The sequence below is a fragment of the Coffea eugenioides genome, chromosome 5, assembly GCF_003713205.1.
Source record: "Coffea eugenioides isolate CCC68of chromosome 5, Ceug_1.0, whole genome shotgun sequence".
Classification (NCBI taxonomy): Eukaryota; Viridiplantae; Streptophyta; class Magnoliopsida; order Gentianales; family Rubiaceae; genus Coffea; species Coffea eugenioides.
Window position 1 is genome coordinate 51065868 of NC_040039.1, and position 14762 is coordinate 51080629.

General features: G+C 37.1%; 2 protein-coding genes and 1 non-coding gene across 8 annotated transcripts; 1 reads left to right on the forward strand and 2 right to left on the reverse strand.

Moving 5' to 3' along the window:
- The first annotated feature begins 3809 nt into the window (after positions 1 to 3809).
- TRNAF-GAA lies at positions 3810 to 3882 on the forward strand. Its single transcript has one exon. It is a non-coding gene; the product is annotated as a tRNA-Phe (tRNA).
- Positions 3883 to 4229: 347 nt separating this feature from the next.
- On the reverse strand, positions 4230 to 9079 carry LOC113770363 (serine/threonine-protein kinase D6PK-like). Of its 5 annotated transcripts, none has more exons than XM_027314793.1 (3): positions 8859 to 9079; positions 6893 to 7922; positions 4230 to 5341 (listed from the first exon to the last, which is right to left on the reverse strand). In XM_027314793.1, exons 2-3 carry the CDS (start codon positions 7840 to 7842, stop codon positions 4468 to 4470), a joined length of 1824 nt encoding a protein of 607 aa, XP_027170594.1. In that variant the 5' UTR covers positions 7843 to 7922; positions 8859 to 9079; the 3' UTR covers positions 4230 to 4467. The 5 variants fall into 5 exon arrangements, with proteins under 5 accessions (XP_027170594.1, XP_027170590.1, XP_027170592.1 ...); XM_027314789.1 differs by having other exon boundaries at positions 6893 to 7966; XM_027314791.1 differs by lacking the exon at positions 8859 to 9079 and adding an exon at positions 8546 to 8601 and having other exon boundaries at positions 6893 to 7966.
- A 1299-nt stretch (positions 9080 to 10378) lies between these two features.
- On the reverse strand, positions 10379 to 14179 carry LOC113770795 (DNA-directed RNA polymerases I and III subunit RPAC1). 2 transcript variants are annotated; one of them, XM_027315377.1, is made up of 9 exons: positions 13853 to 14179; positions 13551 to 13736; positions 12824 to 12953; positions 12556 to 12636; positions 12222 to 12421; positions 11881 to 11976; positions 11656 to 11749; positions 11423 to 11539; positions 10379 to 11025 (listed from the first exon to the last, which is right to left on the reverse strand). In XM_027315377.1, exons 1-9 carry the CDS (start codon positions 14030 to 14032, stop codon positions 10922 to 10924), a joined length of 1188 nt encoding a protein of 395 aa, XP_027171178.1. In that variant the 5' UTR covers positions 14033 to 14179; the 3' UTR covers positions 10379 to 10921. The 2 variants fall into 2 exon arrangements, with proteins under 2 accessions (XP_027171178.1, XP_027171179.1); XM_027315378.1 differs by having other exon boundaries at positions 13551 to 13732; positions 13853 to 13942.
- Between the last annotated feature and the right edge of the window lie 583 nt (positions 14180 to 14762).

Sequence of the window (14762 nt, forward strand, 5' to 3'; positions counted from 1 at the left end):
TTATTTGAATTACACGAACCTCCTATTATTATTTTGAAATGAATAAAAGAGAAAATATTTACAGACTTTAAAAATATTCTTATTATACAAAAAATAGGATATTAAATTTAAGTATGAGAATGTATAGCTTGATTTATCAAATTTCTTTTTCTCTTCCCGTTTCTTAAATCTTACTCTTAGAGTGAAGTCTGATTTTCAGTCTAATTTTCAAGCATGAAAAATCTCGAGAGAGGTCAAGCCAAACTATAGGCGACACCTTTTATTGGGTTTGTTTGGATAAATTATTATTTGAAATAATTACTTTAGTATTTTTTATGGTGTAATATATTTGAGATAATAAAATTATTAAAAATATAAAAAGGTGGTTGCGCTACAGCCACTGTAACGCGCTTCCTGCCCTTTTCGCTGTCAGCGCACTGACTTTTTCCGCTTGTGCTCGGTAGAACGGAGAATATACGACAGACTTTTATACATAATTATATTGACTAGCGTTCAAAGAACAGAATAATTTGACAAAGCTCTGAGATGGTTGGGCCAAATTGCCCCTGTGAACTGGCTCTTGTTTTCAGGAATAAAAGTCGAGTAAACCTTGAAATGTTTTGAAATTGCTCTCGAGAGTCTGCTTTTGAAATGTTTCCCTTTTTCCTGCTTCACCAGTTTACCATTTCAATTCAAAGTTGTCATGCTAAAGCCATTGAATTGTAAAGTGTGGTAAACGAGGTGTAGGGAAAAGAAAAGGATAAAATTAATAAGAGAGAATTAGCAATTTAATATCCTTCTTTGAGAAAGCTAGTAATACAAGTGCCTAGGGGTCGATTTTTAAATGGTGAAGTTTGAAGTTTCTTAGTTTTTTTTTTTTTTTCCAATTTGGAGGGGAAGCTACTTGGCAACACTTTCCCCTATATTTTTTCTGCCATTTCTTACATGGTTGGCGGTCACCAAGAAGGAGTCAGGTGTTAAATTTTTTTTTTTTAAAAAAACGTAACTAATTTGAAAAAAAAATCTATAATCACGTGTGTTCCATTAAAAAAAAAATCATTTCTCGTAGTCAAATAAGTGGGAGTCTATATTTATAAAAGTCTACTTTTTAAATTTTTTTTTTTATCCTTCTCTTATCCCAATCCCAACTTGCTAGGCCAAGAGCCGAACTCCTTGCCAACAGCCCAATACTTGTTGGATTGTTGGTTTATAAAAGTCTACTTTATGAAAGTGGAAGATAATAAAAACAAGTGTTTTTTCTAACGGATGACCTCGTTAAAACATTTATCATTCAGCTGATCTACCATATATATATATATATATATATATATTAATAATTATTATCATCTGTTGTATTTATATACTTGCCCTGTTTAATCTTACTTACCTTGCCTTCTCTTGTATTTATTTACTTTCTTTAATCCATTTTACATTTCTAAAAATATAACATCTCATATAATATTTTAATAGAACACCCTTGAAACAGATCGTAAAAACAAAATAGCAGTTGCACCAAAAAAAAAATAAAATTCCCTCAATCAAAATATACGTGCGGGACCTTTTCCACCAAAATATGCACATGTCCATGTGACCACATATGCCATCATTCACAAACAGCCAACTTCATATGTTGGTAAAGGCCACCTAACCGCTATGATTATTCCTACTAATTCAATCAAGACTTTTTTCTTTTAATACTAGTATAAGTCGGAGGTTCGAACTTCAAACCTCACGTTTACACTCTCGTCTTGTGGGTTTTGTCCTTGAGATTCACATTCAAAAATTGCCAATCTCGTCAATCGATCTGGGTTTGCCCTTCACTCTTTATCGATCCTTCGGCAACCTCTCCTTCATTCTCTACATAATCAAAAGATGATTTTCCACCGTACCATAGTATCGTGTTTTCCATCCGCTTCCATATTCCATTCCAAGCTCTGCCTATCATCAAAAAAGAAACCGCAAAGGAAAAAAAAAAAACTGAAAACAGAGAAACGTAAGTGCATGCTGCAGCATTTTGACTTGTCTCATTCAATATCATTATCGGAATTGATGCCATCTTTTATTTTCGCTGCATTTCGCTTTTCCACAGAAAGACGGCACCCCTTGAGTCTCTTGCCACTCATCCATCGATCGATGCTCAACATTCCATTTTTTCCGATCGTATTGTTGGATTCTTTAAGCATTGAGCTAAAAACAAGAAAAAGGAAAAGAATCTCACTCTTTCAAATTCTCAAGTATTGATGGTGCTTTATCTTGGTCGATGGACCTCTGACCATTGCTTCTTTTGGAGTACAGTACACATGAAAAAATTCAACTAACGTAATTGACCCGAACAAACAAACAGAGCAGTCGTAAAATATTCAGAAGGAACGTGCATGCATGGTAAACTGTTCGAACATAATGCCAATCTCTTCAGAATATGAATCAATGTACGTGGAAGCTCGCACGAAGCAGCCAGCTAATCCAATGTAGTAATAGCGTGCAGGAGTCAAAAACTTATGAATCCACTTTAGAATCTAAGCATCCACAATTACGCATGCTCCTGTCCTGTCTTTTGCTTTTCAGGCCCGACTACGTACTGTGGTCTGTAACCTTATCCTATCCAATGCTTATGTTTCATGCGATAATTTTTATGAAAATAGGGAAAAAATTTGGACGCGCGGTTGATGTTGGCAATTAAACATTTTTCACATCAAGTACCAAAATCAGATAAAACTACATCCTAAGCTAGTCCTTCTCCCTTCTTTTCTTTTTTTGTTTTGAAGGTGAGCTAATCCTTCTCCTTTTGAACTATATATGTTCCTTTTTCAGCATTAAAAAAGAAAAATTTCTCCTGCATCAAGCCTGGCCATATGGGAAAGATTTGCTACCAAGATCAACTAGGTTCAATTTTTATCTCTCTCGTTGCCGTTTGTGAAAAGATGAATTTCCATGGACGTGAGAGGACCATATCTGTAGCTTAATGCAAAGACCATGCTGGACAGTTTGGGAATTACGTAAGTGGTTGATAATTGTGCTTGGGACAAAAGAGAAGTCACAAAACAACGAACATCCGAGCAGCCCAATATTTGCTCCCCACTTAAATATGTTACTGAATTTTTGGTAAGTAAAAAGCCAATAAATAATGCAAATCTTTCCATTTGAGGACATGGAAGATGACAGCCGAAAGAAAGAGAAGGGCAGCAAGGAGGAGGAGGAGGAAGGAAATGCAAGGACCACAATTCCACCAGCACTAAATTGTTACTACCACATTGGATTATTGAAGAGATTGAGAGACTTTCTCCAGCTCTATTCTATAGTATGTCCTACGCGTATGTCGTTGTATATGTGAATTATCTGTCCGTCCGGCTCTCTCATAATATAAACTTTAGAAAAGATTGAGAGCGATATGTCGACCAATGAATGGAAAGGAGGATACCCCAAATTTCATCATGACTAGAAGGAGTACTAAATATAAAGTGGTAAAGAACATTTTAAGTGTGGACTCTAGTCTTTATATGTGGAGGATGCATCTTATCATCATCCCAACCAGCATTTTTGTACTGGAATATGCTATTGGCATCCTCGAGAATTTAGCCCAGTAGTTAATACTGAAATTTCAGAAGTTGAAAGTTTTGTTTTGAACCCAAATTTCCTTTTCTTTTTTTGCTTCTTAAATTTTATCCGTCATTTCTTTAAGTGAAAGAAAAAAAAAAAAAAAAAGGAAAAGGATTGTCGAGAATGGCACGTCATCTTCCATGGCTGATTACAATCGCTGCTAAGGGGCTCTTTCAAAAATTGAGCAGAACGGTGCGTCATGGTTTACATATTTATGTCCTTTTTCCAAACATGCGGGGATAGCTCAGTTGGGAGAGCGTCAGACTGAAGATCTGAAGGTCGCGTGTTCGATCCACGCTCACCGCATTTTACCTTTTTTTCCCCTGGGTAGTAGTATTTTGTCCCCTTGCAAAAGGACACATTTATTCGAATTCTATAATGGGAACTTCTGCCTTCAGCCAAGGTTACCGCCACCCTTCGGCCTACATCCAACTTGGTAAAAATTGGGCGAGTAAAAGTACGTGCTTCAGTAACTCGAAATTGCAGTTAAATGACTCTTGATTGGGATCGCTTCATAGCCCACAGGCATTTTTACAAACAAAGGTAGGAGCATCCCCAAGAAAGAAGGGTAGGAGTGCCTGAAAATGGAGATGATGATGTTCGCTTCTGACAAATACGTTGGTGTACGTGTTGTTGCTCCATGAAGGCTCACATCATTAAAAAGAGATTTTTAAGTGTCAAAATTCACATTATGGACTGATAAGCGTTAAAACACTTTTCAGTATTTGCAATACAACAAATGGAACTGTTCTTTAACAACATCAAGCAATAATATGATCAACAACTTCTCCAACATAAGAGAACCCTGACTTCCAACAGCTTTGCTATGTCCAGGTAGGTGCTACGTATTTCCCTTGGCGGAAACAAATAGCCAACCAGCTTTGAAAGCCATTAAAAGAAATCAAATTCGAGGTAATTATCAGAATTTTGCTGAAAGGGCATAGCTCCAGGAGCAGGCTTTTCACCGGTTGATGCTGTTGGGACGGGAATCTTCTCAATCTCGAATGGCCTTGGGATCTCTGGAGGGCTTGCACAGCGAATCAGAGCCCAATTTACACCTTCAAAGAAGGGATGTTGCTTAATTTCAGTTGCCCCACGTTTGTATGCCAACCTATGTTGTGGCTCTTTTACTAGCAACCCTCTTATAAGATCTCTAGCCGAAAAACTGACGACAGGAGACTCTGGAAATCGAAGGGGCTGCCCGACAACATTGAATAAGGTCGCTCGATTCCCGGATCCCTTGAAGGGAGTCTTACCAAACAATAACTCGTAAAGGAAAATTCCAAAGGTCCACCAGTCCACAGCACTGCCGTGCCCTTCTCCTTTGATGATTTCAGGTGCTAGATACTCGTGGGTTCCAACAAATGACATTGATCGTGCTCCAGTTGGCTCTGCAATGAGCTCTGGCAGTGGGCTGACTTGGTTACCAATTTCGTTTTTCGGTTTCCTTTCTTTCTTCGATTTACTTGAAAAGATTCTAGGAGTAAAACATGTTGTGGGAACCACGCATGATGGTTGGATACAAGATGGCTCAATGCATGCAGGTTGGACACAATAAACAGGATTCTTCCGGAGAGGCTCAGTTTCGAGGGATGATGATTTGACAAGTGTCGGGCTGACGGTACAGCGAAGCGAGAGGTCAAAGTCGGATAGCATTATGTGTCCATCTTCCCTTACAAGAACATTTTCTGGCTTGAGATCACGGTAAACAATGCCAAGCATATGAAGATACTCCAAAGCAAGGAGCACTTCTGCAACGTAAAACCTGCATGGCAGAAGAAGACTAAGATTAATGCAAATGCAATGAGGAACCAAAAACAATAATACTATGCCATTCTATTAGGTCTTAATCAACCCAAGTAACAGCTAATCATGCGTAACCAAGTTCAGCATCGAAGATTTACATGTTCAACATTCAGATCAACCAAACGAGATTATCCATTGCACGTTCCATATTTAGAAACTAAAAACATAAATGTAAAGAATTTCAGGATACCGACAAGCATCAAAATTAGTAGCAGAATTCAAAAAAGTCAAGTAAATGGGATATCTAACATGGAAAAAAGATGAACAAGAAGCAGATACCTAGGATCAACTTGGACTGTGTAACAATCTGTTATCTAGGCAAGACAGGAGACAAATTGTCATGACAAGAGTTCCTAGCTAAAAAAATGCTAAACCAAAACTTTCCTCTTTTTCCTCCAAATTACAAGATTGGCCTTAACCGTTGCCTACTCAAACCATTATCTGTCATCATCCACTTAAAGAAGGTATATATGGGATATAATCTGAGCATACAAAAAGATCTAGCCAAACCATAATGAAAAGGAAATATAGACTTGTGAACAGGTTTTATAAAGGTTTTCATACTGTATCTCAATCGCCTCACATGCTTTTAATCTATTCAACATTTAAAAAAAAAAAATCATTCTGCTTTTTCCCCACACAACAAAAGCTTCTCCACATTTCACGAAAAACTTAACCCCCGTCTATAGCCAAAATGGTCTCATAGATGCATAGTGAAGTTTTCAACATGACAATTTACTTGGCTAGAAATTAACTAAAACTATTGTTTTTCGACATATTGAAGAATGAAGGGAAATGCAATTTTTAAGTTCTCTGGCTCAGAAATCTAGTTATAAATTATCTTCAAACAGGTTTCTTGCAGGAAGTCATATTGTAACGAAGCTTGATTAAACCAGTCCACTTTCCAACCTCATACACACTAGGAAGGGCTTAGCAGTGCTAGTATGCTTTTTTGGGGTGCCATGCAAGCATGCTAAATGCACTGAGAAGATCCTTCGCAAGTCAAATAACAATTGGACTCATAGTTAGGAATTGCCAGTTAATCACACTGTCATTATTTGTCATATCAGGTCTTACATAGGAGCTAAGGCGCGGCAAAAAGTAACTAGAAGAAACCACTCATGCTCAGGAACAACATTGCATAGAAAGTGATGAGGTGATGTGGCATTGGTCACCATCAAAAGAAATTTCAAGCTCTCTAAAAATCGCTCTTTCAAGCCTTGTATGACCTTTGCAGGAACTTAACATCCACAACCCAATGAAGAAAGGAAAAAAAGTATTCAACAATTCCATCAAAAGATATTTTCTGATTTTCTTCACCAGCAAACGTAGTAGAAAGTAATTAGCAAATTAAAACCACACAAAAACTGGTAAATATCAAATGAATGCAAGCAAAAGACTTCCAAATACACTGTCAACCAAAGAAAAAACAAGCACATTTAGTTGAAAGGACATATAATTGTATATATGCCAACCAACTAAACGCTATGAGGAGGGTCAAGTTGCATACTTCACAGCTTGTTCTGAGAAATGCTTTCCTGGTTGCCTCTGCCGAAGTGTGTGCAAGTCACCACCTGGACAGAACTCCATCACCAAACATGAAAACTTTTCAGTCTCAAAATGGGTATACAACGTCGGAAGGAAAGGATGGTCCAAACACTGCAATATTTCTCTTTCTGTCTGAGCGCGAAGCAATTTCTTACGGCTGGCTAGTGATGCTTTATCCATAACCTTCATGGCAAAATAACACTTTGTACCGCACAACTCCGAGAGATAAACACTTCCAATATCACCACAACCCAACTTCTTTAGCAATCTGAAATGCCTCAAATCTAAGACCCCTTCCTTTGATCGGACAGCTTGGATGGCTTCCCATCTCGAGTCATTTGCTTTATGAGGCTTATTAATGCTACTGCTCAAGCTGCTACAAGTACTTTCATCACTTACATTACTACTAGTGCTACCCCTACAAATGCTGCTCTTGCCACTCTCAACAAAATCAGCTCGATCACTAATTTTGGCACTTCCACTTGTTTTTGCAAGACTACTGGCTCCATCACTCACTTTAGCAGAACTCACTCCATCCTTGACTGTTCCACGTTCAGATGTTTTCTTTTCCTGATCAGCTATGTTCTCAACCGAGCCCTTTGTTTCAGTAGCTGGAGGACTCAAGCTTGCTTGTGTTTGCTTAGTGTTTCCCAAACGCAAGCTCGTATCTAGTTTACCAGCTAAACTATCTAGTAACCCATTCTGGCCAGCATTATGCAACTTCTTGTTCGCTGTTGTTTCTATATTAAGCTGCTTGGGTGGAACTTCTTGAGCAACTGAAGCAGTACCTGATTTGCTTGTCTTTGAGGCTAGCAAAGGTGAAGGCTTTCGGGAAATTCCTTCTAATGTTTCAATTCCAAATGCTTTGTTCTGCTTATCCAAGGAACCCTTAGTACCAGATCTCGAGGCCATTGAAAGGAGTACAGACTTCTTAAATTGATCGAACTAAACAGACCCATCACTTGGCCCCCAGGTTCAGCACATGACCCCCTCTGTTATCAAAATCAAAGCTTATCATCTCACTCTCCATCAACAGCTGCAAGATATATACCAAAATTGGAAAAAGAAAAAGTAAATATAGATCTTAACTTTTCTGAGACAAACATGAAGAACGCTAGCAATTAATTTTTTCAGAGTTGAGCTTCTCCCCTTAACCATAGCGAAAAGATTAAAATAATATTGTCAACACAAAATCAGCAAAAATTTGATAATATGGATCCTAAGGAGCTGATCTCTGAGCAATTAATTGCATTCTGCAAACGTAAACAGATAACAGGACATAAATAAATTCAACAAACAGTCCAAACTCAATCAAAACACAAAAGAAGTTGAAAAGTAGTGAGCAAACGACATGTTACCAGATATGATCAAAAGTTGCATGCCAGTTAAATTACATGCAAGTGCAGATCAATGCTGAAAAGGGATAAGAAAGAACATTTCTAACAAGAAAATATCCCAATCTAAGTACAACATGGTCATCTATCTACCTCCAAAGGCCATCCTTTTCTTGAGCTGAAAAAAGCTAAACCTTAAAAAGCAAAGTCGAATGCTTTTACTAAAACCAAATTTGAAGAAAGTGTGATTAATCTCCTACATTAAAATGGGGGTTCCTTACCAGCTCTCCTGAGTCATCAGACACCACAAAGCAAAGGATAAGAACGAAATAATGAAGCTATACAAAGAGAAATAAAAAAAAAACAAGAAAATGGTCAAAGAAAAAAGCACACAGATCTTGAACAAAGACCCACCTCTTTGAAAGAGAACCCTACCAAGAAAAATCCAAAAACCCCACAAAGTCCCAGATGGTTAAAAAAAGGGAAAAAAAAAGAAAAAAGAAAACAAAGTTGAGAACATAGAGAAGCAAATCCACCAAGCAAATCACACTGGAACAGTTCAAAAGTAATGAAAAAGAAGTCCAAAAAAGATACCTGAAGTCACAAAGATCCCAACTTTAGGGTTTTTCTTGCCCTTTACTTTAACGATTAGCAATGGTGGAGAAAGAGCAATCACTGTTGAGAAAGATAAAAGAGAGAGCGACCCTTCTTCCTCCTGCCTAAAATGCGTGGAGAGAGATTGAAAAAGAAATGAAAAGAAAAGAAAGCTTAGGCCTTTGAGATTGTAGAAAGTTGAGTTTGGTATTTGGTAAAACTGTGTGAGGTGTATTTTTCATTCAGTCTCTCTGCTGTCTGCTCTACTAATATATTACTATTATATTTTTCTTTCGGTCCAAATTACCAATGCACAAATTAGAAATGTGTGTAGGTGTGAGAGAGAGAGAGAGAGAGAGAGAGAGAGAGTGAGAACATGGTGATGGGGGGTCAAAGACACAAAGCTAAAGTGAAGCTTTTCATGTTCAATTATTTCATTGTATTTTGTCCCAAACACTAGGCTCTGAATCAACATATGGGCCTCCACAGGCTCCAACCTGTCCCTCATGCTCGGGGCCCACTTTCGAATTTTTTCTTCATTTCCCCATTTGAGGCATGATTTACTTGGGTAATGACCTCTCATGTCCTTACTTGCCAGCATCAGTGCATATCATAATGTGGTCCCCCACTCACTCCAGCTCAAATCAGGGCATCTTCATCTTGGCTGAGTTGGGCTACTGTGTAGGGTACTATCATATAGACTAGCGCTATTACTCTACTAATAATTACTACTAGTAATTAAACCAACAATTTATTAAGAAAGCATTATTGTCCAGGCCAATTTCATTCCATCCTCCACATGGTCTGAGTCTGACAATAATAAGTTCATTTTTGAAACATAAAAATCCCTTTTTTTTAAAAAAAAAAAAAAATTGAATAAGAAAACAACGGGCAATAATTAATTAAGAGCTCCCTAGATTTTTTACTCGACGTAAAATAAAAATGCCTTTGGCACATTCATTCATAAAAGGGAAAACATTTGCAGTAAGACCATTGAAGCACATGTGTATATATTTGCAACTGTAATTCTTGTTTCCCAACCACCAGCTGCTCTTGATTCACCAAACACATGTAGTATATGGAAAAATAAATCCAACACAAGTTTTAATTTTTCATGTAAACAAAATTATTACGTTTTTTTTTTTGTTATTGATATTTCTGTAGTTCAACTTGTTTTGCATTAACTCAAAACGTTGATTTTTTTTTTTTTTTCAAGAACTCAAAACGTTGATTGAAAAATCGAAACTTCAGCGTACGTAAAAACTTGTCGTGTGTTGTAAAAAAAGGTATAAACATGCCTTAAAACACGTAATCAACCATAATAGAAAGTTAAAAGAGTTGGGGCATTTCGGTACAGGACAGTATGTCAGCTAATGAACTGTCGAAGCAAGATAACGGTAATTAATATCGGAAATAATAATAAAAAAAACAGTAAGTCGGTAAGTTAGTATGGCACATTTGCCAATAAAAATTGGGCAGTGTGACACATGAAATGATTCTAAAGGAACTTCAAGACGCCCTTAAATCAAGGCAATAGGTAATTATCTGTTACTACATTCAACCCCATACAATTACGGCGTGACTTTACAAAAATCAATTACAGGTTTTGCGAGCAGATTTTGCAGCGCAAAACCTTTCTTGTCAGACAGAAAGCATAAAACCAAAGATGATGAGCAAGAAGCCTCATCAAAGCAAGTCTACTCCAATGATTTGCGCTAGGAAGAATGTCACCACCCTCCTGTTTTGGTATTCATTCATAAGACTATTGAGTAGCTAAAACACTACTACTGTTCTCTCATGCGCAAAAACTGAAATGATATATTATTCTTTTCTCATTCAACAGGAAGAAATAGTGTTTGCTGAAGTACAGTACAATCGTATTTCTTCCCCATATACTCAGATGGCAAATCAGATTCTTCTTCCTTTCTTTCTTCTTCTCCTTTTTTTTTGTTGTTGTTTTTGGGGGAGGAGGGAGGGAGAAGGGGTCTTGCAATACCTGAATAATGAGAAACATAAATCAACATCCTTATCTTCCCAGCAACAGGAGACTGGCTTTCAACAAACTATGAGAGCTCGGTAATCACCCGTTCACATTTGTCCTCCAAGATCTTCACAGCTTCAGTAAACAACACTTCAGGAGGCAGTGCTCCGGTTGACTCTACGGTAACTACCAAAAAAATTAATTAACAAATCAATAAGGATTTGCATACAGATTGTCACGTACAAATTATGTAAATTAATTCTACTCATAAAACTTAAAAACATAAATTTCTGCATTTGAAGATTATTTAGGAACGGTTTTTACTGGTCAATCTTAATATTCGAACATTTAAGAGCACAGGGTTTTAGACAATTTACTCTAATGAAGTGCCAGGAAAAGACAAAAGCACATCTTTTTGTGCCAGAAGAAAAATCCGGGAACATTGATAAAGAATCATATTTCATAAATACTTTTGCTCTTCAGTCATTTCAAATAAAGGGTTTGAAGCTGTTACTTCAGAAGTCAGGCTTCCAGGGTTGATATTGCACTTTAGCTTTAACAGCACAACTAACAATTTACTTACAGATGAAATGATCCTTCACACGTCGCAGAGCCACAAACTTCTCCCATCCATCTCCTCTTATACATTCTCTACAAAGTGTGCAACTTCGTGGTCGCGCCACATTTGCCCTTTTGCCACCTACGCGGCAATCATACATGAATAAAAATTTTCAATTAAATCTGCTTATTTCAGAAAGAATACTGCATGCAGTCAAGAATACTGCATGTTCATCAACTTGCTGCAGGTCAACTAACCTTTTCCAATGTCTTCAATGTCAAAGACTTTAACAGGACATTTGTTCACTAGTTCTTCTGCTTTGACCCCTTTAACTTCTTGCAACAACACTACCTACAAATCAAGAACTAAGAACTATGAATACATGTTCTAATACAAATTGACGTTTTGAGGTATGAATACAAAGGTACAACTCCTGCTAAAGAAAAGAGAAATGAATGAAATAAACAAACGTTTTGAAGTACCTCAGGGAGCATCCTATACCAAGCAGTTGCCACTGGGGACCACTTTGCATGGGTCTTACCCATGCCTTTGACAGCATGTGCTTCTAGCTCAATTTCCTATAAAAGCCAGCATTAAGATTTCAATAAGAAGGAAGCCAAATTTCTCAGATCATGCAAAATCAATTCTCAAGTTTTCATTGCAAAGTATAAAGCTGCTTTCGACCTTGTTCATAAACCAGAATCAATAATATCATGGTTTAAGTTAAACAGCCTGACTGAAAATGAACAGATCCAATAATGAATACCTTGCATCAACAGCAAATCAATAGCATATACAAGTGCAAAACCAAAGCCTTCCTTACCTGGCCAGGTCCAAGTTTTGCAATAATAATATCCGGATACTTGGGCGCAATAGGATTGTTGGAAAATTCTGGTAGAGAGTCTTGGCTCGAAATAAAAGAAGTATAAGTTTTTTGTTTTGATGCTGTATTTGAAGCTGAATTTTCTGTGGCCAGTAGAAATTCACTCCCATTTGGTAACCACTTCAGCTCATCTGATTTAACTGCAAAATAGTGACAAGGATGATAGACCCAGAAGTAGCATCTCAAAGCCATGCATTTTCCAGATAAATTGACTTGAAAAAAGAAAAGAAAAACTAAAAGATTAATCTAGAAGATTAGACTGCATGAATATTACCTGTACTCCTTGGACCACCTTTTTCACACCGAGCATGGAGTTTGAAGACAATGGTGTTCTTCTCATTTGGGATATCATTTTCTGGAAAGCACGGAAAATGACTTGCATCAGCAAAATGCCAAAGGAGTTCGATTTTTTTGGTAGGAAGGGGGGGAGGGGGAGCGGCAGGCGGTAAATGGTTTTCCTCTATCTTAATACATTTTTTTCCCCTTGCATTCAGGATGGATTACTGTACAAATGCAAACAAACAACAATGTAGATATAAGACCTGAAATATACTCAAACAGCCTTGGGTCAACCTGGAGTGGTATAAGACCCAGTCTGTGGGCAAGCACCTCATCTTGAATGACAGATGTGTTGTTAGCAATAAGCACCTTTTCAATAGCTATCGTTGGAAGCTGCAATAGAAACCAAAGATCAAGGGAAGAAATGTAAGGGCAGATTCACCTTCAAGACAACCGTGTAATGCATGCTTAATTATTTTGACCCATGAAAACGAGCAACAGCCTGTATATTTCGGTATTGATTATGATTTCATCTTAAGCAGGAAAAGATGTTGCTTTACATTTCATTTCACAAAGGCCTAAAAAGAATAGCAACTATTACAGCCAACAACTGTTAAATTATAATGAATGCTACCCATTGTTCATCTCTTCTGTATCTTTTTTTTCCTCCCTTCTCTCCATCATGCCCAAAAATGTCATCTTAAGTAGCTGTTACAAACCTCAGGTAGCTATTAAAAATCAAAACTACCAGCTTCACAAAAGTTCGGCAAAGCTAACCCCTAATTTCTCAGATACGCAAACAGATTGATTATCCCAAAAGGGATTTCACTAGAAGATTCAGGCTTCAATCATCTAAACTCAAAGCACCAATTCCAGCCAACAAATGTAAGCAAGTAATAAATTGAACAACGCCTAGAGAACATATCATCCCATCTTGTCTGAATAGGAACTTCGGGAAAAAAAAAAAGAAGAAAACTTTATAGAACTTACCTCAGCTATGAGAATTCTGCGAAAAGCGTTGGCAAGTGAAGCATCAATACCAATCAAATCAAACTCGATATCATCCTCCGTAAGTCTAACAACTTCCACTCTTAAATTCTTTCTAAAGTCATCAAGCCGTAAGCTGTTATCAACTCCCATGGCCGCATATGCACCCGAATATTGTATATTCTCTGTCTTCAAAACCCATAAAAAACCAATCAAATTTTTTTCCTTTTTAAAAAAAGATGGAGAAATCTCCTAATTAATCAGATAATCAACAATAATATATTACTAAATGTACAGAGTACTACATGAGTTGGGGCTTCTTTATTGCAGACAACACGGGTTCTCTGAAGCTGAAGATGGGATGGCAGATTCCCTTTGGGGACATCCGGCAAATCCCAAACTGGAATCTTTGGAGTTCGCTCTTTCTCATATTCACTCCCACTCCAGCTACTATCAACTTCTGTGTTCGATTCAGAGGACGTCATGCGAAATATTGCAAGCTCAAAAAAATGGGAGGGATTCTCTTTTCTTCAGCAGTCAATTTGGCAGATTGAGTAGAAGAAGAAGAAGAATGATTGGGAGATTTTCGTTGGAATACTGCAAAGGGTTTAGGGCTTTAGGGTTTTAGACCAAGTAGTACTGCTCGGGAACTAATTTTGTCCAACTCACGGGATTTGGATCGTTTCTGTGCAAGTGCAACTGAAACCGCTGCTGGCCAACACGACTTTCTTTTATTGGCAATCAGGAAAAATTTTCCGTCTGAACTTGTTATGTATTTCTCAGGACCTTCTGTCTAAATTAATTTTTCTACAATAAACTCTTTTTTGTCATGAATCGAACAATCGTTTCAAGAGAATAAAAAAAAAGGTAATTTTGGAAGTACAATCAAAATTTGACTAGTATTAGTGGTCCTTGATTTTTGCTAAGAATAACCGAGCATTGAAGATTTATAATAACACACAAATAATGGTGTAGCTTAAGTTTATACTAACACAAACACAGTGGTCTTAATTGACTGTGAAATCTCTTTTATATTGTGATTAAGTTTCTACTAGAATATGTCCTTTTCACATATAACTAATTAAACAACTTTTATTTTCAAGAAAAAAAAAACCTTAAACGGCTTTCCTCTAGTTTGGTTTTTCAGCAGTTTCAATTTTGAGAAAATCATTTAAAATATCTTTCACATTTTGTCAAATTAATTTTTTCATCCTT

Coding starts and splice junctions, on each gene's coding strand:
- LOC113770363 (XM_027314793.1), bottom strand. CDS start 7,842: ATGGCCTCGAGATCTGGTACTAAGGGTTCCTTGGATAAGCAGAACAAA. Junction 5,342..6,892: donor TTCTCAGAACAAGCTGTGAA/GTATGCAACTTG, acceptor TCTGCCATGCAG/GTTTTACGTTGCAGAAGTGC.
- LOC113770795 (XM_027315377.1), bottom strand. CDS start 14,032: ATGACGTCCTCTGAATCGAACACAGAAGTTGATAGTAGCTGGAGTGGG. Junction 13,737..13,852: donor ATAAAGAAGCCCCAACTCAT/GTAGTACTCTGT, acceptor TGGGTTTTGAAG/ACAGAGAATATACAATATTC. Junction 11,026..11,422: donor TGTGAAGGATCATTTCATCT/GTAAGTAAATTG, acceptor TTTTTTTGGTAG/TTACCGTAGAGTCAACCGGA.